This window comes from Natrix helvetica, assembly GCF_964273705.1.
Source record: "Natrix helvetica genome assembly, chromosome: 1".
Lineage (NCBI taxonomy): Eukaryota > Metazoa > Chordata > Lepidosauria > Squamata > Natricidae > Natrix > Natrix helvetica.
Genome location: NC_138548.1, coordinates 115,282,701 through 115,307,951, shown reverse-complemented (window position 1 = coordinate 115,307,951; position 25,251 = coordinate 115,282,701). Strand labels below are relative to the sequence as shown.

At 38.6% G+C, this 25,251-nt stretch overlaps 1 protein-coding gene across 1 annotated transcript in view; it reads right to left on the bottom strand.

The window, feature by feature from the left end:
• Window positions 1-3,399: 3,399 nt before the first annotated feature.
• LRP5 (LDL receptor related protein 5) overlaps window positions 3,400-25,251 on the bottom strand; it is a 136,073-nt gene continuing 114,221 nt past the window's right edge. Inside the window, exons 17-23 of the mRNA XM_081939649.1 lie at window positions 21,518-21,643; window positions 17,287-17,523; window positions 13,064-13,192; window positions 10,857-11,090; window positions 10,222-10,361; window positions 9,480-9,577; window positions 3,400-8,802 (exon numbers count right to left, since the gene is read on the bottom strand). Of these exons, the coding sequence (XP_081795775.1) occupies window positions 8,541-8,802; window positions 9,480-9,577; window positions 10,222-10,361; window positions 10,857-11,090; window positions 13,064-13,192; window positions 17,287-17,523; window positions 21,518-21,643 (1,226 nt within the window). The 3' untranslated portion in view covers window positions 3,400-8,540. The remainder of the gene's footprint in view (window positions 8,803-9,479; window positions 9,578-10,221; window positions 10,362-10,856; window positions 11,091-13,063; window positions 13,193-17,286; window positions 17,524-21,517; window positions 21,644-25,251) is intronic.

The following is a 25,251-nucleotide window of genomic DNA, read 5'->3' as shown; positions in this document are numbered from 1 at the left end:
CCCTCACCCACAGCAGTCCATTTGCTGCCTCTGTTCAGATTGCTGGGATTTGGCTGCAAAAATGGCCAGTTTTTAATAGCACATTTTTTGGTCTTTGTTTGCAAAAATAAAACTAGGATCTTCTGTCCTTCAAACATCAACCCAGTGGCTCCAAGTGACCCTTCTAAAGCTCAGATCACATTGGGGGATTGTTTCTTTTTAAAATAATATAGATGAAAGGGGTTTGCCTCACTTCTTGATTCCCCCCCCCTACTCTTAACCCACCCTCCATAGGCCAATATTGTTTCTGGCATGCCCTTTCTGATTAAATTGCCACATCCACCTATTGGCCACCTGCAGTTCTCTGTCCTCTGATCCATCAGAAGTTGCCCATCCTTGCCAGACATTTTCTAAATCAGTCCAAATTCAAGACAAGGGGATTGCCCACACTTACACTGCCATTCATTCCCAACACTGGAGAGCAGGGTCAAAAGCACTCAATGTATAGGTAGTGCATAGATAATACCTCGGTTGATAAAAGAGTGGCCAGAAGGTAAAGAAATAATAAGATAGATTAGTAGTAAAAAGTCATCCACAAGAGAGACGCTAGATTACTTATCTGTTGGGCTCTACCCAATGCCTAGAAACTACAGTAATGGAAAATAATATGTGGTTTTATATATACAGTATATTAAGCAGCCATGTCATATTTGTCATTTGGGGCTCTTATAATGAGCAACAGAGCTGTGAGCAGTGACATATGACCACTTAAAATTAGCAGAACTCAACAGCCCGGAGTAAGAATAATTTATGTTGTCATTCTATAAAACACGGGAGTGAAATATTTTTTTAAATTATTTATATAAGAATCACTGCTCATTTTCACAAACCTTTCTGTAGAATTCTTTGGACACAGAAGAGTTGCCAGTTATTCGTAAACCCCATCCTAGCAATTCAATTAGTGTCTAGAATCTGTTTTCAACTGTTAATACATTGAGCACAAACCATTTAGACTCAAGAGGCTGCATAACACGTATCTTTTCCAGCAGCAGAAAGTAGTAATAGTAGTAGTAGTAGTAGTAGTAGTAGTAGTAGTAGTAGTAGTAATAATAATAGTTTCTGAAACAAAATTTCATAAACTGACTACCTACAATGCCATGACTGCGTTGCTAAGATCATTCACTGGAAATTGTGCCAAAGGTTTGGATTTGAGCACAGCAAAAACCACTAGGAACATCAGGTTGAGAAGGTTTTAGAGAATGAGAAAGTCAAGATCTTGTGGGACTTCAGAATCCAGACTGACAGGCACTTGGCCTACAACACACCTGACATAACAATAGTTGAAAAGAAAAAAAGTTTGGTTCATTGACATTGCAATACCTGGAGATGCACGAATTGAAGATAAACAGCAAGAAAAAATCACAAAGTACCGGGACTTGCAAATTGAAGTTGAGTGACTGTGGAAAAAGAAATCATGTGTTGTCCCGATTGTACTTGGAGCCCTTGGAGCAATACCTAAAGGGCTACCTCGCTATTTGAAAAATTTAAATTTATCAGATTTGAACATTCTGATTCTACAAAAAAGGTAGCTGTTCCTACTTGGAACAGCTTATATCCTTCGACATTACCTTAACAGTTCCTAGGTCCTTGGTTAGGACTCGAGCTGTTGAGCTACCAACCAGCCCCAAAGGCTGTGAATCTCACCAAAGATTAACCACGCAATAATAATAATAATAATAATAATAATAAATTTCCTGGATAATGGCTTTAAAGCTTTCAAAAACTATTTTAAAATATTCAATAAATTGTATTAAATTGCAATGCTCTCTACATGGGGCTTCCCTTGAGATGCACTCGGAGGCTGCAGTTGGTCCAGAATGCGGCCGCGCGGGTGATTATGGGGAGTACTAGGTACTCCCATGTAACACCTCTCCTGCGCGAGCTGCACTGGCTTCCTGTGGTCTATCGGGTGCGTTTCAAGGTTTTGATCACGATCTTCAAAGCGCTCCATGGCACAGGACCTAGTTACCTGCGGGATCGCATCCTGCCCCATACATCCCTATGACCAATTCGCTCACACAGAGAGGGACTTCTCCGGGTGCCGTCCGCTAAACAGTGTCGGGGGGCGACACCCAGGAGCAGGGCCTTCTCTGTGGTGGGCCCAGCCCTGTGGAATGACCTCTCCCTTGACATCAGGATTACTTCCGATCTCCGCTCCTTCCGTGCAAAGCTCAAGACCCACCTTTTTCAATTATCTGGCCTGGCTCAGCCGTAGTTTATCCTATTCCTCCTGACAGTCCTTTTTTAAATTTGTAATCTTACTATGGGGTATTTTAATGGCTAATTTTATTATCATTATTGTGATGTATTTAATTGTTACCTCCTCCGTGTATGTCTATGTATGTGTATGTGTGTATGTGTATGTTTATATGCATTTATGTATGTTTTTATTGTACGCCGCCCCGAGTCCCTTGTGGAGAGGGAGCGGCTAACAAATTAAATTATTATTATTATTATTATTATTATTTGCTTGATGTGAAACAAAAAGACTGCTAGTCTTCCCTCAGGCACGGAAGCTGGGTGACTGTGGGCCAGGCACTGAGTTGTTGTAGATAATATGAAGGAATATTATGGATGCCTTGAGTTGTACAAGAAAAGGTGGAATATAAATCTCATAAATAAAATTTAACGACGTTTTTTGTATAGAATTACACAAAGACAAATTAAGCACCATGTGTTAGTTAAAGGGGGCCGTTTGGCATAGTGCTTAAGGCAGCACATTAGAAACCAGGAGATTGGGAGCTCTAATCCTGCTTTAGACATGAAGCCGTCTGGGTGACCTTGAACCAGTCATTCTCTCAGCCCCAGGAAGGAGGCAATGGCAAGCCACTTATATTTTCCAGAGGTAACAAATAAATAATATTACTAATTTCAGTATATCTTCCTCCTTATGTAACATATTCCCACACTTTCATTATATTGAAACTTCAGAAGCATAAAACTGGAAAGCAATGAAAAGCAATGTACTACAAGTTGTTAAATTTTAGTTCTAAGAGCAAGACATTTAAATAAAAATTTAAAACCCTACACTCATGGAACTACAGGTTGCAAAGTCAACAATTGTCTTCTTTTTCAAGTGTACAATTCAGTCAAAGATACACATATTTTTGATTCCCAGAGTATTAAAAATATGCTTTTTTCACTACTGTAAAATTAAAAAGACAAACAAGTATTGGGCTCTGTTTTATTGTTGGCAAAGGGGCTTTTGCACATCCTGGCGTATATTGGACGTTAATATGACAAAAGATTATTTTCAGCTGCCCAATTAATACTCAAAATAGTGATTTTGGTAAAGCTTGTGCTTATGATATAAATGTCAATATTATTGTAGTAAAAATTAAATAGAATTCCAGTCCTTAGGAAAGTACATTAATCTAATTTAATAACAGATTTTGTTACATAATTTTACAAAAATTTATACCAAGAACATATTTAGCATCCATAAAATATAAACAGTGAAATGAAAAGGAGCACATTGGGTGTCTTAAAGCTCCCAATTTTGTAATTTCTGGGTAAAAAATTCTCCCAGATTTCTCTAAAATATTTTCTTTAAAAAAAAAAAAAACCCAAGCACAACTCTGTAAAAATCACATAATTAGTGACGTTGCATTAACATATACAAACAAGCTTAGTCCCACCATCCTGTGAATGCCTTAACTTGGAATGAGTTGAACACAATACATATTTGCAACACCATGCTTGATGAAAAACTAACAAATGAAGCAAATGAGTAAAAGGTTGCTTTGTTTTTAAGGCTTTGTTATCATCTGCCCAAGTCAATATCCTAGACTGTTTAAAAAGACCAAAGGCACTTTTTCTCTGTGTGACAAACTGTATCTACAAAACAGTATATGAATATAAAGCTAAAATATTTAGGAGGTTTGCAGAATACACTTTACAATATAAATATAAAACAGATCAGCATGAGTCTATTATAACAATTCTTGGCAATATCTGCATATTTTCATGTACATTTACATTACATTAGCAGCAACTGCAAAATACTTAGATACAATACAAAAAGCAGCCTGGGTTTCATTTCTAATTAGAATGCCCTTCGAGTTATGTACTGAACAGTAAAACATAACCCACTTAAAAATGTAAATTGCCAGGTTGCATCCAATGATTCCCCCCACCCCTTTCATGTTCCCACCAAAGTGGGATGAGCCAGCTACTGCTTCTCTTGTTCTTCCGCCCCTCTCCATTTTTCCATAATTGGTTATTTTGCTTTCCTCATACTTAGTGCAATGACCAAGAAGATCCTATGGGAAAGTTCACATATTGCAATAGCCCATAAGATGATTGGGTTTGGTTTACTGCAGTGGGCGAACCATTGTGATTTGTTAAATAATAGTTTATAGCTTAGTGTTCTGTAAAATCAACCACCGATGGTTTATTAAAGGATCTATGATTTAATGTGAGCAATGAAATATGTATCCCACAACACAAAAAGTAGATATATAATAGGACCGGGGGAGGGGGGCGAGTTGGAAAAGCTGCTAGCTGACGTTTCCTCTAGCTGAGCTCAATTGGCTCAAAAATAAAAGAGGATTCATGAGTTTGTAACTTGGCAAGGCTAATTTTGCTCCATTTTAATCCAGGCCCAATAGTTTTTATTCATTATTTAATAAAATTGATTGTTTTTCCCCCTAATTGCAAATAGCACAATTACATTATTTACAAAATATTTTCAACAAATATTATTTTACAAATTAAATTTGACACCACACAACTGCTTTCCATCCAATACCCCAGCCACCTACATCCACACATAAAATTGGCAAAGGAAACTTCCAGGGAACTGAACTCCATCTCTAAAGGTGCTTAAAACATTTTTCAGACAAAGACTTTTGGTACGTTGCATGTTAAGACCAGCATTTCCTTTCAAAAAGGTTTAGTTGTCCTAACGTGTTAATTGCTAAGAGCAAGCTCGCTCTCAGGTCCAAGATCAGTAACTACTTTCAGTGAATTATGGATTTTAAAAACTAATGTTCATGAAGATGGATCTAACAAACATCAGCTACAGGGATTAGGTATCCAATCTGGTATCTTTCTACATAGTAAAACCAAGTCTGCCTGGTAGAGATATGCTACTTAAGATTTCACCAACATTAACAATCACTTTTGAAGAGATAAGCATTCAAATCAATTTCCCTAGGGTAGTGAGATGTGACACACAGCCACTAACCAATGGCAAGCCAATATAAGGAAGTTAACCTTTGACACTGCACTATGGCTAGATCTGAAGAGTTACTTGCTCCTTAAATTTTAATAAAGCCAATCAGTTACATTTACATATATTCACATGCATTGTATTTAGTATATAAATATAGGGTTCATATTCATGGGGCTAAGTCATAATGTGATTTGGTTCTGGCCTAGCATAAATCTAGCAATTGTATTTATTCAATCAGAGTTAAGCAAACCATGGCTTTAAAAAATGAGATCCAAAGAGTGTCAGTTCACTAGCCACCCCTGGTTTATGTCATTTGTAGCTCTTTGGCAACATGGCCAATGATCCCAAACTAGGATGGCTCTTGAAAGCCAAAATTACAATCAATAGTTTGCATGGTATCATTTCAAAATAGCTTGTAAAAATTAGAATTAATCTCCGCACTGATTCATGATTTGGTAAACTGTATCTTTTTTCTAACAGAAGAGAGCTGAACGGAGAAGTCCTTTGTGCTCTATGAGGAAGGTTGTTTACTTGCAGATGTTTCATTACCAGACTAGATAATATTATCAGTGCTAGTTTAAGTGTGGGGTATGCTCTCTGTTTATATACAGTAGCTTGCCCTGCCAGTGTTGATGGGAATGTGGTTTTCTCCCTGGTAATGAATTGTCTGCAAGCAAATGACCCAAGCTCCCAGTGTGGTTTTTTATGTGATTCATTGAGGCCTATGTCAAAAAAGAAATGGATAATATCATAGCCCAGAGTACTACTGATATTAGATATTTTAGCTAAAATTGTGGATTGGAGAGAGAGAAATAATTTAAAATAACGAAAATGAAACAATTATTTCTTGGTAAGATATTTTTGACTTCACTCAGTTCTACAACAACTCCAGTTGGGCAAATCTGATAATTTATTTGAAATTGGTGAGATGTTTCCAAATTATCATGTTAATCAAGAAAGCAGAATATTTAATTTTCATGATTAACACAGATTTACAATAGCAAGCATGATTGTAGCCATAAATATTATAGTACTCTGTTCACATCGGTAGCCTTAGTTATTTTTTCATTGCTTAAAGTATCCAATTCACCATTGAATACAGTACACTTTTTTCAGCAAGCAGGTTAATATGGTTATTTACATTTCTTTTAAAAAATAAACTATTTATTCAAATTTTAATGTGCAGTACATTTTAGACAACATAAACCTGGCAATGGTAAATCAAAGCATGTAATGTTAAGAATTAAAGGGTATCTTTTTATAAATGCTAGACAAAAGGTTAAAAGCAATTATAAAACAAATTAGTGGATGCAAATCTCTCAACAATTTTGTGTGTGTGTGTGTGTGCGCGCACACGTACAAGCTTTATCTGTAACAAAGCTAAAACTGGAATCCTGGACTTAGAAGAAGTTAATTTATTATCTTCCAACCCAATTTGAGTTACTATTAGTACGGAATGTTATGATTTTTGAGCTGAGCACTCTAGATGCATTGCTATGGACTATTTTTGCTCTAGACACACAGACAATACACCCTAACAACTTTGACCTCCCCAAAGTATTCAGGTAAGGATATTTTTGCATACAAATAATTAATTCTATTTTTTTATCTCCCATATTAAACTTGGAAAGAAAAGTAAAATGGCATGATTGCAAAATACAAGTTTCCTGAGAGATCAGAATTCTCCTGTACTCAAAGATCCTAATTGCAGGTCCTCAGAATTAAACCACCATGTCCAAACAATTAGGAATAGACTAATGGGAACATATTCAGAAATAACAGAGAGATCGACCTCCACCTTATTAATAAGCTTGGAAAAAAGGGCCAGAGGAAGGAGAAGTCTCACCTCACACTTGGCCAGAAATACTTGCTAAAACCCAGCTATAAATGTAAAAAAACAACAATTTTCATCATTGTCAATGATTCTATGACTGTCAACAGCCGGCTGTACCTGCTGTTACGCAGCTGTGAAAACATACTGTAATTTTGGCTTTCCCCCCTTTTTCCAATCATATTTCATTATTTGTTCACAGTCTTCTAATTCTACAACCTTTCAAACATTCTGTGTGAGGCAATCAAACAAAAGCACAAGCACAGTCAGTAATGTGAGACGTGTTGCTCATTTTCTTCCTGACCCGTGATGAAATGCACCTTTTTTCCTTATATATAGAAGGTTAAAGAGGGTAAATTTGGATCCTCACCCAGTGGAAAATATGGTGGCAGTGTAAGTTATGATTTAAAATGAGGAAGGGTTGCTTTTTTTCTGTACAACCAGGGACCTTGGTAGACCCTTATTCAAGAAATATACAAATACATCCATTTGGATGGATAGTTTTGCTATTCAGTGAACTCTTTATAAACTGTTTTTAATTGATGAAATGTGTTTTAATTGTTATAGTTTTTTAATAGAAATTTTCATTGGATATGACAGAAAAAGAGACTTGGGGGGGATTACATTTTTCTAAACTATTTTAATCTTTCAGAAAATTGATTCATTCTTTTTTTCCACTTTTCAATTCTATTTCTATCATGACCACCACCTCCTTCCTTTCCTCCCTCCTCTCATCTCCAAATCTCCTGAGCTGTTTTGGGGGGCCTTTAGAGAAAGCTAAAACATGAAGCAGTGCCTTGAATTTGACAGACTCGTAATAGAAGTGTGATGCGTCCAATAGGACTGAATGCTTATTTTAATTTGGGGAGAAGTAGTTCATGATGAATAATGTAATAAATCTAACACGTATTCTAGAAGTTCACTTTTTTTTATGTACTGACTCTTGGAAAGTGAATGATGGAATAAAACAAAAGAAAGCAGAGGAAGCCCATTTTTGTGGTTAAGTACCTAGGATCAAGTATTAATCCATACACACAGACACATACACATATACAGACATACACAGACACACAAGAATTTCCCTTGTGTGTATTTCAAATAACATCATCATTCATTCATTCATACATACTTCTTCTTGCCTTTTACATTAGTTAAAATAACTTGGCACATTCCCCTTTATTGAACCAAAAGATGATTTCAAAATGTTCCAAGCATATTATTTTCTGCTTCTTACCTCCTTTGGAGGTCAATTTAAATGTTGTGACTTCAATGCAAAGGCAAATTATGGCACAAAAGAATGGATTATTAAATTAAAAAAAATCAACATAAATATCACTTTGCTGTACAATTTTCACAGCCCGGGCCCATTCATTTTTATTCACATTTTTATAAGTTCCCACCCCATTTTAGATCATAAAATATATATATTTAAAATCTTTGTTCATATTTTAAAAAAACATATTTACAGAAAAAGACAAGTCCCTTCTGTTAAAATCATGAGGAGTCTGTACAAGGAGATGGAGGAGGGGGGTAAAGGTGGAAGTAGCTCCGCTCAGTAGCTGGAGATGGTGGGCAGCTTTCCTCTGCTGACATGTACTGGCTGCGAGGAGTAGGAGGAGGTGGATAAGGATCTGAGTCTGAGTTTAAGTCGATGTAGTATTTGTTGGCTTTCCACCGGCTTGTGGTGTAGTCACTGTCATATACATCTGTGCTGCAGGGGGTAGTTGGTGGAGCAATCCCTCTGATAAGATAAGGCCTAAAATACAAAATACACATTAGTAGCATTGTAGAAAAATTCTGCTGGCTGAGAAAGGACAGAAGTTGGAGGCTTTCCACTTCTTTTTATCTGCAGCAAATTAGCCATCAATAGACATATAGACAACATCTACATACGGTGCAAAAGAGATAATCAGCACACCAAAAAAGAAACAAAAAGACCCCCCCCCCAAACACTTCCCCAACAGCAATAAACACCCAGATGAGCATAGATTAACACCAACATTAATATTAAACTAACAATCAAGAAGTAAACACTATTTCCCAATCAAGGAACTGCCAAAGAACCTCCAAGATCCCCACCCACACTAGCAGGGCAAGCCACTAAAATATAAACTGAGAGTAAACCCCACTCCTTACTAGAACTGATGTTACCTAGCTTGGGTAATGGGACAACTAACCCTCAGACTGGGGTCCTTGGTGCTCATGTTTTTCTGAGCAGTCTAAAAATGCATGTCCATGTTAAGTCCTATCACGAAGCCTTATTTTCCAGTTTGAAGATTCCATCAATCAAACCATACAAAGCTGACAACTGGAGCAGTTTTATTAGAAAAAGAAAGTATTCTTTATCCAAAGCTGTTATGTAAACAAAGTAAGAAGCAGATATTTAAAGACTAAGAGTTAAAGAATCCACCAAGTGATTTTGAAAGCCATTACCTGTAAGACCTTGTTGTTGATGGAATGTTTGAAGAATAAAACATTTCTGTGTTATAGAGGGAGCGATCTGTAGCTGGTGAAGGTGGTGGATTCAAAATCTGTGTGAATGTAAAATGAAATAGTTTAATAATGTCCAATGGGAGCTACTTCTATCAATGAAATCATTTGAGATGCCTGAGGACAAGTGGGCCTTCTGTGCTTTCTTTGGTTCATAATCTGAAAGCCCATATTATGAGAATCTGTTTCAAATCCAGATGTTTTCCCTAAAACAACGGGACCATTCTATTAATGTGCCACTATTTAGAGTTATATAAATAAATAAATGTTCTGCTAATTATTACATCATGAAATCAGTGTACATTTTATAGTAATTTATTTCTATGAAATAACTTGGAACTGCAGGATGAGCAGGGACAGCAATTCTCCACAATGTTACCATAGTCCTTTCCAGGAGTACTGTCAAAAGTGCATTTTCTTAAATATAAATGTTCAAGTTGGGTATATATGAGAAATAGAACCGTTCTCCAACTCCCATCAGCTATTGGCATGTCATGGCTGACTGAGAGGAAACTGAGATCTTTGAGCCCAATCTAACTTCCTTAAGTTTGATTCAAATTTCATGTTTGCCTGATAGCAGCTCCTCCCTCCACAACAATTATATAGCTAAATGTGCTGTTCAAGCAGAGCTAATAGGAACTGAAATCATAATTGCAACATGGCTTATACAATTTTCAACACTTACCTGTGGATAAAATGTGGCTTTTGTACTGGATGAACTACTAGAGGAAGCTCCAGTGACGTGGTTTCTGTCATAAAGAGGGGCACCACTGCTTCCACCCATTAGGCTCATGGAGCTAATCATGGATTTTCCACAAGAGATGCCTATATGGATAGAAGAAATAAGAATATATTTATTCAGATATATATTCACTGAAATTTACCAAAGCAATTACTGTGGTAAAAGATGTCTATATGGACTGCAGAATCTTGGTTTTATCACAAGGCTTTAAAAAAAATGCAATCCCTTTAAATTAAATACATATCCTATAACACATACAGTTCTGCATCATATCTATAAACAATCCTATTCAAAGCATACTACTCAGGCAGAGGATACGGCTAAAAGAATAATAAAAGATTTCAAATTCTGAGTGCTGACATTCCAAAGGAAGCAAGAATCCACTCCAAAATATTGCCCTTCATTCTATTTCCAAAGATTTTAAAATAGTAGTTTGGCCGGAGATTCAACAGCAGGAGCAATATAATGAAGATCATCATATAACCACAGCCAGTTGTTATTTAGCATGCGGCAAAGTAAAAAAAAAAACAAAATCTGAAGAACATTATAGGAATACATAGAGGCACTGCTGCAATTACCTGTAAAGGTCCCATGCTGAGAACTCCCTGGAGCAATGAAATTTAAGGGGACATGAGGGGTCCCGCTGACATACTCGTGTGGAAAAGGTCCATTAGGCCCAGCGTAACGTTGGCAAACCACACGCTGGCAAACAAAGTACATGCCTCCCATGACAAAAAGGGTAAGAATAATTCCAATCACAGGCCCAATAGCATTACTGTGGGCTCCAGAATCATTAGAGGATTTAATTTTTTCTGTAAAAAGAAAAAGGAAATTAGAACTCTATCTCCTCCTTTTTAACAGCCCTGCAAATGTTAGTATAAAAATAGTAGAGGGCCTTTTTAGCACAGGCTTCCAGTTACTAACAACATAACCCAGACATGACGAGTGGAATTTACATTCTAAGTATTTTTTTTCACTTATGTGAGTTACCAATAGGTTCAGTTATCATCTTTGATGTTGGAGATTCTGGCTTTGATAGGTTCTCCTCTATAGAATGTAATACTGTTGGGACAATTCCAAGTTTGTCCCCAAAGTTTATATCTATCAATAGCCCACTACTGCAAATCAGATGCAGATTGGTACTTCCAATCCTAGATGACTTTGGGTCATCCCTTATGTGCAAAGGGTCCGCAATCACTGTGGGCGCTTTATTTTTCTGTACAAGTGGTTAAAGCAACTGATTTTTAAATTATTAACATCAAAAGAAGTTTTAACAATGTGTGCAGTGCCAAAAGGGCAGAGAAGGATCAGCAAATGAGAGTACGAAGGACAGGAGCCTGTGAGAAATAATGTTTATTTCAAAGTTTGTAGAAATAAATACTAAAAGTTTACTTCCATCTCCACCTCTTGCATAAAATAACTTTTCTCCTGTCACCACGCATCAGCTGTCTAGTATAGTAAACCAGATGTTGCCTTCCTTTTATCATCTTTTTATAATTCACAGTAAATGAAGCTTTCAGTAAACTTACTAGCAAGACACATACACATACCTTTGCACTGAAACACTGCAAAGGAAGAAAGATGTGGAATCTTCAACTGTATCACCTTTCCTGGTTTCAGAGTGACACCTTCCCACTCTCACAATGTCTGCCTTCGTAACCCTTTCTCAACTAGCAGAGTCCACAAGTGTCACCTTTGATTATAATCGAACTATAACACATAAGGGTCTCCTCAAACCTGGAACCAATCTAACATCACTTAGGAGCCCCCAAGCTTTAATGTATTGAAAGGGGCATTCAAAAAGAACCAATATTTCATGCATCTTCTCTTCATAACTTCAATAGTTCTTTTCAGTGTTTAAAAGGCTGTTCGATGCTTACTTCATTTTATTTATATGCAAATTCCATTAGGGAGGATTTGATGGTGGCTGGGTCATGGTAACTTGTGGTTTTCCCATATTAATTTGGTCTAAGGAATACATAGTCTAAATTATTTTTGGTCTTCTTTTTTGACCATGGGATGATGGGACTTGTAATCCAGTGCATTTAGAAGGCACCAAATTGGGGAAGGGTAGACTGGTTTGCAATCTGTAGCATTTTATTACAAGGACCCTTGTGGCTCTTTTCTGTATAAGATTATCTCTATTGCAACATAGTTATCAATGGCAATAATTCTAATGATAAATAGACAGTTCAATTTCTTTTACAACATTCTGGACGTTATCAGGTGGCTGCTATCTCTAAGTATTTTTCCCTCAACCCCAACAAATACAGAGATGCCAGGACTGAAAATACAGAATTATTATCAAACCATCCACAGTCAGAAAATGGCATTTCTGGTTAGCATAAACGATGCAGGGATTAAAGCCAATCTGAACAGCCACCAAAGGCCCAGGGGGACAAGACAGAATTGCATCTGCTTTGGCCTTTTGATAATAGCTTTATTTTTCACAGGATGTGGATTTGGCTACATCTGAAGAAAGAAAAACGACAGCTTTCTGAAAACTGCAAAGCACCATTGACCAGTACTTCATTTCAAGGACAGAAGTATTAAGCCTCGGCAATAGTAAATAACTATATTTGCTTTTCTAGACCCAGAGAATAAACAGTGATCCCTGGATCCAAACTTGCCCTTATGAACTGATAGCTTCGAGTTATGCTGGGCTGAAAAGCTTCAGAATTTCCTAGTTGTTGGCTAAGTTGGCTGGGAATTCGGGGAAAGTTAGCCCAACACATATTGTGTAAATATAGTTAACAATAGGAGGCCTTTTACAATACCAACTTACCAGTAAAAAGTGTCTTGTCACAGAGAAGTTCATCAGAACCATCAATGCAATCTGGAAAGGAGTCACACTGCTGTTTTTTGAGAATACACTGGCCATTGGCACACTGAAAGTGATTCTGGAGACAAATAGCTGCAAGGGGGTGGGGGTAGGACGGGAGAGAATCATCAAGCAATTTTTAATACTGTCAAGATAAATCAACCAAACCTAAATTAAATAATAAACACATCACTTTCTTCAAGAAAGCAGTTGTTTTATAAGCCTCCAAGAAGCACAAATAAACATTATACTCAGTCCTCTTGAAATCAAGCATCTGGGGAAAACATAAATGCAAACCACTCACAGTCTTCTGTTAAGCGCCGAAGATATGGAAGGATGAACTATCATAGTGTCAATCTAGAGTTTACTCTAATCCCTTAAAACAGGGATGAACAGCCCCTTTGTGGCTTGAGGACACAATTTAAAAAATGTAGGGGGAAGAAAGAATAGAAGGCTATGAAGAATGTGACAAGGATGGCCTGGCATCATTTAAGAGTTCATAAGCAGAATGTTTTATTCTACTTTTGGAATGGGTGTTTTATATAACAAGAATATGAAAATAAAACTCAATAATGAATTATTGCTATAGGCAGTGACTGATTAATTAATTCATTACATTTGCTTTATTTATATGCTGCTTTTTTTCTGGAAGTCTCCGGATGGCTAATAATAACTTCACTGAACAAGAAATCTCCTTAACAACAGCAACAAAAACCCACTTGATTTATTAACCATTCACTATAAAGCAAATGATCAAAAATATACATTCAAGAAAATGTACAGGACAATTCAAAATCTATGTCTGCACTTGTGGGGGAAAGAAAACAGCCATAATTGCTCTCCTGAAAATCAGGAGGGAAAGCATGCCAAAGTCTGGAAGATTTGATAGAAAATGCTGGCTTCTGGGGTCTCATCCAGTAGCATTCCTATACAGGACAGGATCTGGAGGCCCAAATCTTATTTGATCTTAATGGACGTCAGATGAATGTGGGAAAAGACAGGCCCTCAGATAATCTGGTCTTGAATCATGTAGGGCCAGAATCTTGGAATTGCATCCAGATGCCAACCAGCAACCAACACAAGTCCTAAAACAGTCGAGCCATCCAAGAATATTGGGATGTATCCATCACTGTCTAGGACTCTGCATTTTGTATCATTTATAGCTTCCAAATGCTTTCCGAAGGCAGCCCTATGTAAAGTGATTGTAAGCAGGGCCCCATAATAAAGACCGCAACTGGAGCATGAGATATAATTAAACTTGTCTTTGTCTCTGGCCAGTGGACGAGTGATCTGGGAATAGGGGACTCAACTATTATTCCCCTGTCATGGTCAGATCACTCACTTCTCCGGCTTGACTTCCCTGGTGCTACCCCCCACTGCGGGGAGGCGGAACCGGAAGGTATTAGATGGTTCCGCCCCAGGCGCCTGATGGAACCAGATAGGTTCCAGACGGAGCTTGGGCCACCTCCTGTGGACCTGACCCGCCCCCGAGTGGAGGACCTGGTAGACGCCTGGAATAGTGCGACTACCGGGGCCCTAGACCGGGTGGCGCCTTTGCGGCCTCTCCTGCGGCGACGAACCACCCTGGCTCCTTGGTTTACCGAGGAGCTAAGGGTGATGAAACGCCACAAGAGAAGCCTAGAGAGTCGTTGGAGATCCTCCCGTTCCGAATTTGACCGAGCACAGGCACGAGCCTATTTGAGGACGTACCTTGTGGCGTTAAGAGCGGCCAAACGTCAACATTGTGCCGCTCTTATTGCGTCCGCAGATAACCGCCCTGCCGCCCTGTTTCGGGTGACTCGCTCCCTCTTGTTTGAGAGACCGCGGGAAGCCCCTTTACATGGCAGAGCAGAGGAGTTTGGGAAATATCTACAGGACAAAGTCGCTCAAATCCGGATGGGATGGGCCCCTTTCAGTGGTCCAGTGGAGACGCCCGAGGCGAGTCTTGAGGGACCGTTCTGGGAGGAGTTTGACTCGGTTGCCATCGAGGATTTGGACAGGTTGCGTGGACGTCTACGTGCTACCACATGTTTATTGGACCCGTGTCCCTCCTGGCTTGTACTGGCATCCTGGGAGGTTACGCGCGACTGGCTCCTGGGCCTAGTGAACGCTTCGTTGGGTGAGGGGTTTCTACCGGCCGCCTTGAAAGAGGCGGTTGTGAGGCCCCTGCTCAAGAAGCCTTCCCTGGACCCAATGGATCTAGTCAATTATCGTCCAGTCTCCAACCTTCCCTTTTTAGCGAAGGTTGTAGAGAGTGTGGTGGCACAACAGTTTCCACGTCACCTGGAGGAGAATGATTATCTAGACCCGCGCCAGTCCGGCTTCCGACCCGGGCACAGCACGGAGACGGCCTTGGTCGCGTTGGTTGATGATCTCTGGAGGGCCAGAGATAGGGGTTGTTCCTCTATCCTGGTCCTATTAGATCTCTCGGCGGCGTTCGATACCATCGACCATGGTATCCTGTTGCACCGGCCAGAGGGGCTGGGAGTCAGGGGCACCGTTTTACGGTGGTTTGGCTCCTACCTCTCTGGCCAGATGCAACGTGTGTTAGCAGGGGAGCAGAGATCGACCCGGAGCCCCCTCACATGTGGGGTGCCACAGGGGTCGGTGCTCTCGCCTCTCCTGTTCAACACATACATGAAACCGCTGGGTGAGATCATCCGTGGTTTTGGGGTGGGATATCATCTGTATGCTGATGATACTCAGCTATACATTTCCACCCCGAACCACCCCAACGAGGCCGTTGAAATGATGTCCCGGTGTTTGGAGGCCGTACGGGTCTGGATGGATGACAACCGACTAAAACTCAACCCTTCCAAGACGGAGTGGCTGTGGCTTCCGGCCTCCCGGTTCAACCAGTTGCTTCCATCTCTGGCCATTGGGGGCGAGCAACTGGCCCCCATGGAACGGGTGCGCAATTTGGGCGTCCTCCTGGATGCCCGGCTGTCCATGGATGACCATGTAACAGCCGTGGCAAGGGGGGCGTTCCATCAGGTTCGCCTGATGCGCCAATTGCGCCCCTTATTGGACCGGGATGCCCTACGCACAGTCACCCATGCGCTGGTGACGTCTCGCCTGGACTACTGCAATGCTCTCTACATGGGGCTTCCCTTGAGATGCACTCGGAGACTGCAGTTGGTCCAGAACGCGGCCGCGCGGGTGATTATGGGGAGGGCTAGATACTCCCCTGTAACACCTCTCCTGCGCGAGCTGCACTGGCTTCCTGTAGTCTACCGAGTGCGTTTCAAGGTTTTGATTATGATCTTTAAAGCGCTTCATGGCACAGGACCTAGTTACATGCAGGATCGCATCCTGCCCCATACATCCCTACGACCAATCCGCTCACACAGAGAGGAACTTCTTCGGGTGCCGTCCGCTAAACAGTGTCGGGGGGCGACACCCAGGAGCAGAGCCTTCTCTGTGATGGGCCCAGCCCTGTGGAATGACCTCCCCCGTGACATCAGGATTACTTCCGATCTCCGCTCCTTCCGTGTACAGCTGAAGACCCACCTCTTTCAATTATCTGGCCTGGCTCAACCGTAATTTTTTTCTTATTCCTCCTGACAGTCCTTTTAAATTTTAAATTGTGGTATTACTAATGGGGTATTTTAATGGTGACTTTTAATTGTCTAAATGTGATGTAATTTGCTACCTCCTCCGTGCACGTATGTCTTTATATATGTGTGTATTTGGATGTTTATGTGTTTGCACATATGTTTCATGTTTTATATGTTTTATTGTACGCCACCCCGAGTCCCACCCCGAGGAGAGGGAGCGGCTAATAAATTCAAATTTATTATTATTATTATTATTATTATTATTATTATTATTATTATTATTATTATTATTATTATTATTATTATTATTATTATTATTAAACAAAAGCCTTCTTGGTCACAGCTGCCAGCCCCCAAGTTGCAAACCATCTCTGAATAGGGGAGTGAAACTCCATTCAGAGTGAATATCATTTGACCTTGAAATTCAAAACTAATTTGTCTTGGAGAGGGTCATTTTAAGACTGTCCCTCCTCATACAGGCCCTGACAGCTTCCCTTCTACCACCTCTCCTGTTTGACCAGGCTGAGATTTATAGGCGTATATGTATAAGCATAGTTCCATTTGCTTCCCTCATTGCTGAATCTAACAACGTGCATGTGTCGAACATAAGATAAAATATACAGTTCTTACTTTCACAATAAGATTCATCAGATTTATCTTGGCAATCAACTTCTCCATTACATCTCAAATGTGCATCGATGCACTGTCCCTTCTCACATTGGAACTGGGTTGCTGAGCAGATGGGACAGTTTTCTTCATCACTCTGATCGTCACATTCGGAAAAGCCATCACAACGCCATGCCATGGGAATGCAATCAATCTCCCCAGTTGCACATGTGAACTGATCCGGGGAACAGGTTGGTGGCTCTAAAAGGAATTTTTTAAGAACTGCAGGAAACTCTTCAAAATATTAAATAATTTACAACAAAGAATGCACTGTTTTATCTTTATAAGGCCCTGTGGTGCTATTTAGCTGGTTCTATCCGGTTCGGGTGAACCGGTAGCGACGGCGGCGGGAGGCTCTGCCCACCAGCCCGGAGGTAATCACATCCTGTTTTTGGTGCTCTGGCATGCGTGGAAGGTTCTCACATATGCGAACTGGTAGCAAAGGTAAGTTGATTTCACCCCTGGTAAAGCCCTTATACTAGATCCTGTAACATTAGGAAATTTATTTCAATCAGCCTGAACAATCACTCTGCCCAGACAAGGAAACTCTACCACCTTTACAAATAAGACATAAAATATGCAGAACCTCCTGAATGTATTGAAAATCTGCAATCTATTATTTGGATGCTATGTTTGGAAACATCAGTCTCAAAGAGACAACAAATTTCAATTTGCGATTTAGTCTGGAAAACTAGTTCCAAAAGGAGCAAATTCAATGCCTAAAAAATAAGTGTCATGTGTACCATACACTAAGTCTAAATTATAATTAAGTAATTAACATGAAACACTGTAATTTGATAACTGCAATAAATGAAATGATAACTAAGAAGAGCTGCATTTACATAATTAAAAAATAAACTAGCTTTTCCTTCAAGTCCCTGTACTGAAATCTGCCTTTCATGAAGAAACTTGCCATTCAAACTTAAAATGCATGTGACAACTACTTTCAAAAAAACATGTTTGAAAAAAGCCAGTTGATAACAATAATCAAATGTTTTTTCATAGAACAAAATTCTTATAGAACAAATTACAATTAACTGAAATTAATCTGTCTAGTCAATTGATTTCTAATATGAATAACAAGATCTTATTTATACCCAAAGTTTCCTTAAAATAATCATCACAGAACAACATTTTGTGCCTTTTTTCTAAGGATTTATTAGCTAATAAATTTTTTTTTCTCTCCATATGACATCTGGAAGAATTTCATCTGACCACTTTTTAAAAGGGGTGAAATTAATTCAGAGCACCTTGAATGGTACAATGGACAACTGAGTGAAACATGTAATGCTGATTTGAGCTACATTCTCCACGCAGAGATGTTGAAAGAGTTTACTCTATTTCCCTTCTACACCTCTTGAAAAAAGCTCTTTTCCAAAGGCTGGCAACACAATGGTGAGAGTTTCTGCTCTTGTACTTCTATATGCCTAAATCCAGGACGTTGTTTGATCTCTTATAAGGCCCTCTTAGATCCCTTGATTTTTAAGGCTTGAGTTGAAAATTAAACAATAGGTAAACCAGATCTGAGACAATGCATTTTCCCCCATAAAGAATTACACTTGTACCCAAGGAATAACTGGTTTATTGAATGCAGTGAGTCACTTGAATCACTATTCTTTAAAAAACTCACAATGAATTCCCACCCCACCCCCCACATATTTTTTGGCATCTTTATAGGTGCAATCTACCATAAAATATCATGCTCAGTATTTTGGCCCTGAATAGAGTGACTGCAGAGAGACTACATAAGTATGCCTGTGATGGTTGACAAATCTGAGATACAGAAGATTTCAAATTAGGATGTTAGGAGAAAAGACAAGGATAAATATAAAATTACTGTATTAGGAATGGTATGTAAATGTGAGATTCAGCATACAATAAGAAGAAGAGTGCATTTGCCATGAGGAATCTCTCACAAATGGAGAAACATGAGCCAATAAACTGACTTCTTTCTCCATAGAATAGATGTTCAACTCCAATACCACAGAGCATGTTGTGGTTGCGAGACAGAAACTGTTTATAAGAGATCCCTGGAGAGCTCATAGTACAGCAAATGTGTCATTTAAGAGAAAGAAGTATTTTCAAAACAAACTTGAAAAGGAAGCTTTAAGCTGCAAAGATGGGAGAAAAAAGCCTTCCTGATGAGAGATGTTTATTTTCACAGAAAATATAGCTATAAATATTTTGAAAAATGTTTTCTTCCATAAAAGCAAAGAAATGATATATTGGAATAAAATGGACAAATTTGGACAGTATGCATACACTGAAATAGGGGAAACTCATAGCTAAAAACATAGCACCATAGTGCTTAACGCTGAGTTGCAAGGTATCTATTCTACGTAATGCCATTTGTATGTAATTATAACAGCACGATTATGCTATTTCCTACTGCCTTTTGTTTATCCACCCAAAGTAACAATTTCCAGGATTTTTGTAAAATACACGGAAGCCACACTTTTGGAATATTACATATAAACTCAGAAACTAAGCTCCAAGCAGTGACTTACGGCTTAATGTTATATGGAATTAGCTTTGTAAGGAAATTATGAACTATTCAGGCCTTCATCATATTGGTGATATCAGTTTCTAAAGTCAATCTTCTTGTTTTTTTAGAAGCTATCTACAAGTTTAGAAAACAGAACTAGTTAATTAAAACTCACTGCATCCAAAAGTGGCCTGTTGTTAGCAGAAAATGTGTCCATGCTATTTATACTTCACAGAGAAATCATTAAATACAACTCAAAGACAGGGTTGTGTGCGTGTGTGTGTGTTTGTATTGGATTTATGTGACACTCAACTTGTCTGGAAGCCTCTGGGCGGCTTACAAACAGGTTCCCTTAGTTATGTGTGATTCCTTTATTCAGAGGAAATACAGACTAGATTTCATTATCTGCAGTAAAGGAGTTCACATAACCCCAAATTTGGAGATGATTTCTGTGTGGATCTTTTTGTGCATATTATGCATGTTTTAAATGATGACTGGGGCACTGCATATTTTTGTAAAATCTTCTTTTCTGTGGTTTTGTTATTCCCAATTTTGAATGAAACGGAGGAACAATAAGGATAACCTTGTGTAAATTATTATTTTTTTAATCCTGAAAGGAAAATGAGAAAGGAAGGAGAACGGGTAAAAGAAACACTGAGGGTAGATGTCATCTACAAAGAGGGATGTTCTCAGTAGCATTTAGTACTCCAATCACAGCATTTCCTGGAATGTTTGATTAGTTGCATCACTTTGAAGAAGTTCAAAGGCACTATTGCACAGAGAATCTCTCGGTATGAACTCTGTCTCCAAATATCTACATGATGTATTGATGAGATCACTCAAGGGTTCATGGTTTGAATTTGATCACTTGGTTAATAAAACCCATCTCTAGTTTACAACTCATTGAGTGATTCTGAGCAGGTCCTCAATATAGATTAAAAAAACTGGGGTTCAGTCCAGACAAAACAGCGATTCTGCTGCTCAGCAGACAATCTAATACGAGGGCCAGATGCAATATATTTTGGATGGAATAGTTTTAGATTATACTTGTTTTAAGGGGAAGCAAATAAAAATGCCTCTTGCTGTTATCTTTTTCCATTGACCTTCTATTATATTTCACTGAAATATAGAGCCCTAGAAACAATTAGATAACACTACGGTGAGATTTTCTTACAGCATTTCCTCGCAATAATGAATAAAGTATCACAACGTACTTTTGGGTGGGAACAACCAGCATAGTTATGAAAACAATAAAATGCACTGCAGTTCTGTGCTTTAGTTAGTGTACATTAGACTCACTATGATTTCTATAACACTCCCTCCCAACTACAGTACAGATATTATACAGGTCTTGTTAATATACTGTCACAGTTACAGAAAGATGCATGTATGTATGTAAAAATGGTAGTCAAATTTACCTGGTGAATTTAAGTTGCTCTCATAATCTCATTTGGGTGCAAATACTGCCTGCCAATGGCAAGGGATTGAGTGCATGAACTGGTCAAGCAACATGAAGGCTTCCCACAAAACGGGGCCCTGCAGATCTCTCTGAGTTTAACTCAAATAATTCTCACATTGTCTGCTACCTCTAGGGAGAAGTAGCTGAGGAAAACTGTTCTAGATCCATGAAGTACAAACACATCTGCCTTGCAAAGCTCGAATGCTTGCCAATCTTTCCTGAAAGGAATGCTTTTGCTTAAGATTACTTACCTCCACACGTTAAGAGGTCCTGCAGAAGTACCAAATGAACAGGGCAGGAACACCTTGGAGTCCCATCTCCTTTTGCTATACAGAGGTGTGAACATTTCCCATTATCTCGGGAACACGGGTGGTTTGCTTCAAGCAAAGAAAAAGGAGGATAGCAATTAGTTATAGAATTAGGGGGAAATTTCCTAAATCTATTACTACTTAAGTACAGGTAGTGCTTGACTTACAACAGCTCATTTAATGACCATTCAAAGTTATAACAGCAGTGAAAAAAGTGACGTAGGACCGTTTTCAGAGTTACAACCTTTGCAGCATCCCCATAATCATGGGATCAAAATTCAGACGCTTGACAAATGATTCATATTTATGACCGTTGCTGTGTCCCAGGCCATGTGATCTCCTTTGGAGACCTTCTGACAAGCAAAGTCACTGGAGGAAACAGATTCACTTAACAGCTGGGTTACTAACTTATCAACCGCAGTGATTCACTTAACGACTGTGGCAAGAAAGGTCCTAAAATGGGGCAAAAGTCACTTAACAACAGAAATTTTGGACTCCATTGTGGTTGTAAATTGAGGACCACCTGTAATAGTTTGTAAATTCCAAGTTTATTTACAGACACTTTACTATTGCCTCAAATTGCTATATCACAGTTAAACTCTTATGGGATGGCAGGTAGGGGATGGGGGATATAAAGGCAGCAATAGGGCATGGTAAAGAGAAGAGAAAAAAACCTCAAAACACTGCTTTAGATATTAGAGGCGTTCTCAATCAACACTTTTAGAATATTGGTCAATTGTGCCCTTCTTGTTTCATTTTTAGCAACGAAGTGAGGCTCTACCTCACTGAAACAACGAAAGAACTGCAAGCATATCCTCATTACGGCAGCTTAGCTGAGGCATTCACTTAAAATTAACTTCACATCCTCCCCTCTCTAAACTATCTGTTTCCACTCAAACTGTTAATTAGCAATAACTTTAAAAACTATTTGTTTCCTCTGTCTTCCTTTTCCTTTTGAATTGTGGCATTTAAACATGGGGAATAGGGTGGGACATTGTTTTCTGCTTGTATATAATAAATATATTCTATACACTTTACAAATGGTAATAAGTAAATGTTTCCAATATGCATGAAAGAGTAGCTCTTCAAGACCTATTTTAATTTATTTAATTGATATATAGACTGCCTGTCTTCTTCGATAAAGAATGAGTTTAATGAACAATGAAAAAAAGATTGAATTCCCTTTCTATGTTCTCTGAAGACTATATGACTTCTAAATAATTATGCATAAAAGTCAAGCTGCCCAGGATACAAGCTGAAGTAATAACCTTTCTAGAACTGGGCTCAATATTACCTGAGATCAAATTACAGGTACATTCTTAACTCCCAGCAAGCATGGGAAATTTCATGAGGAAAAACATAACAATTTTTTTGCCTACTTGTTCATTCTGATGAAAAACTTAGAAGATTTTCAGAGTTTAGTATATAAACTCATGGTGGCATTAGAATAATCACTGACTTGTAATACGTGTGTGTGCGTGTGTGTGTATGTGTGCGTGCGTACGCGGAGGTGCGTGGTCAACAGTCATTTTTCTTACTTCTGGGGAAATGTGCACAGCCTCTTATAAAAAGGTACCTGCTTGATCATTAAAAGACAAAGGATTAACTTCCTTATTGTGTTTTCTGATACCTAGGACTTTGTTGTTGTAACATAATGCTTGTGGGCAGTGTACAAAGAAGGAAGGAATGATAAATCAGTTTTACCATGTAACAGCCTATTTCTTTTAGAAACAGTAGCCCACACATGTAGGGAGGTTTCATATTGTGACTATCAAATACCAAAAGCAAACAAAACAAGTATCTTCAAAAAAAATCAGAAGATTTCCTCCCAGGGCTGAAGATAGTTTGTTAGTGGAGTTTTGTAGCATTTTGGGCTTACAGAGCAGTGATGCTTAGGAAGGCTGTGGAGAGCAGGGTTTTTTTTTATCCCTTTAAAAAAATAGATGATTTCCAGAGAAAAGTTCTGCTGAGCGAGAACAGCAAAAAAAAAAAAAAAGTCTTCCTATTAACCTATTCTGAAAACCACTCCTTTTGTGAATGATACCCTCATTCACGCAAAAAGCAGATTTTTTGCTAAATGTATTTTTCTGTGGCTGAAGCATGAATTCTGAGATAATGCAATCCACTCTGGATACATCTCCAAATTTAGAGAACTTTGCTCCAATGAACTCTTAGCTAAAGTTGGCGTGTTTGTGGCTTCAGAACCACAGTAAAAGGTTTCTAATTTTAGTTTAACTTTAATTTTAAAAGTTCTTGAACATCCCACTAGGTCTCAGTCAACAGAAAATACATGAGGTAAAATAATCTCATTTAAGATGAACTTCACTCAAGGTTAATGTAAGTTTTAACAGGCCGGCCTATTTTAATTCCTTACACTTATAAGTAAAGTTATAAGATATTAATTAATTCTCTGTGGCACGAATATCCTTCAAGATGTTCATAGTAGCTATTTATTGGAAAAGATTATTTAAATTTTTGCATGTCAGTGCTCACTGCTTTGTAACTAGGGCTAGTTAGATTTCTTTTCTTTTCTCTTACTTCTTGCATTTAATTTTTATTGCACACTACTTCTCACTCTTTTCCTGGTTTTGCCTAATGTTGCTTATCTTGAAAGAGAACAGTAAGTTGAGTATATATGTAGAACAGCAAGTTGAGTATATATGTACATTTGGACTATGTAGTCCTGTTATCATTGATATTTCTGACATTTTGACAGTAGAGACTTTTCAGGAAGCAACCAAAGTCAATTTATTCCTTCTTAAAAAGAGGTTGCTATAATAGAATGTTCTGTTAGACGGGAGACCTGAAAGAATCTGTAGTCAGTTTAGGAACAGGGGTGGGCGTTACTGCCGTTTTGCTCATGCGCACGCTGGATGCACACGGTGCATGCATGGGCAGTTCAATGGAAATTGTTCTGTGCATGCGCAGAACTAAAAAAAATGGCAATGGCAATGACTGGAGAACTGGTTTGGGGGCATGGCCAGCCTGGGTCGCTGCCCGTTTTGCAACCCAGGCCAGCATACCACTACCAGTTTGGCTGAACTGGGCTGAATCGGTAGGAACCCACCTCTGTATTGGATGCAATTCACCCTGAAACTGGAGAGGAAAATAAAAAATTGGAATATTATCTCATATGGTCTGGGCATATCCCACTGTTGCCACTTTGGGGATTGGAATCTATAGTATCATCAGTGAAGTTTTAGTTCAATCACTGACAATGAAAGATACATTTCTGCCATTTGGCTATAGAACAAGCAACAAAATATGCAGACCAGTTGTACACAGGGTACAACTGAAAGATGTATGCATTTATTTACTGGATTTATATTTTGGTGACTCATGTAAACTCATGATAGCTTATAAAAATCTATTATAAAACAATGGCAAACAATATGTAAACAACATATATAAAGCATTTAAAATGCTTTATGGCAGTGACTAATATAAGTTTAGGAATTAGGGCAGATTCAGGTGCAAGAATGAAGACTGCTGAGCAATTTGTTCAAATCCTTTGAGTTATTTCAATTATTATATGTTTATAGACAAGCCTTTCTTATGACTTGTTTCTTTTCTGTCGTTTTGATGAGGAAAGTCAGATCTATATAGTTTTGCTAATTTTGTGTTATATGTAACTTTAAAAAAATAGGTAGATAATATAACCCTAATAAACAAAAATA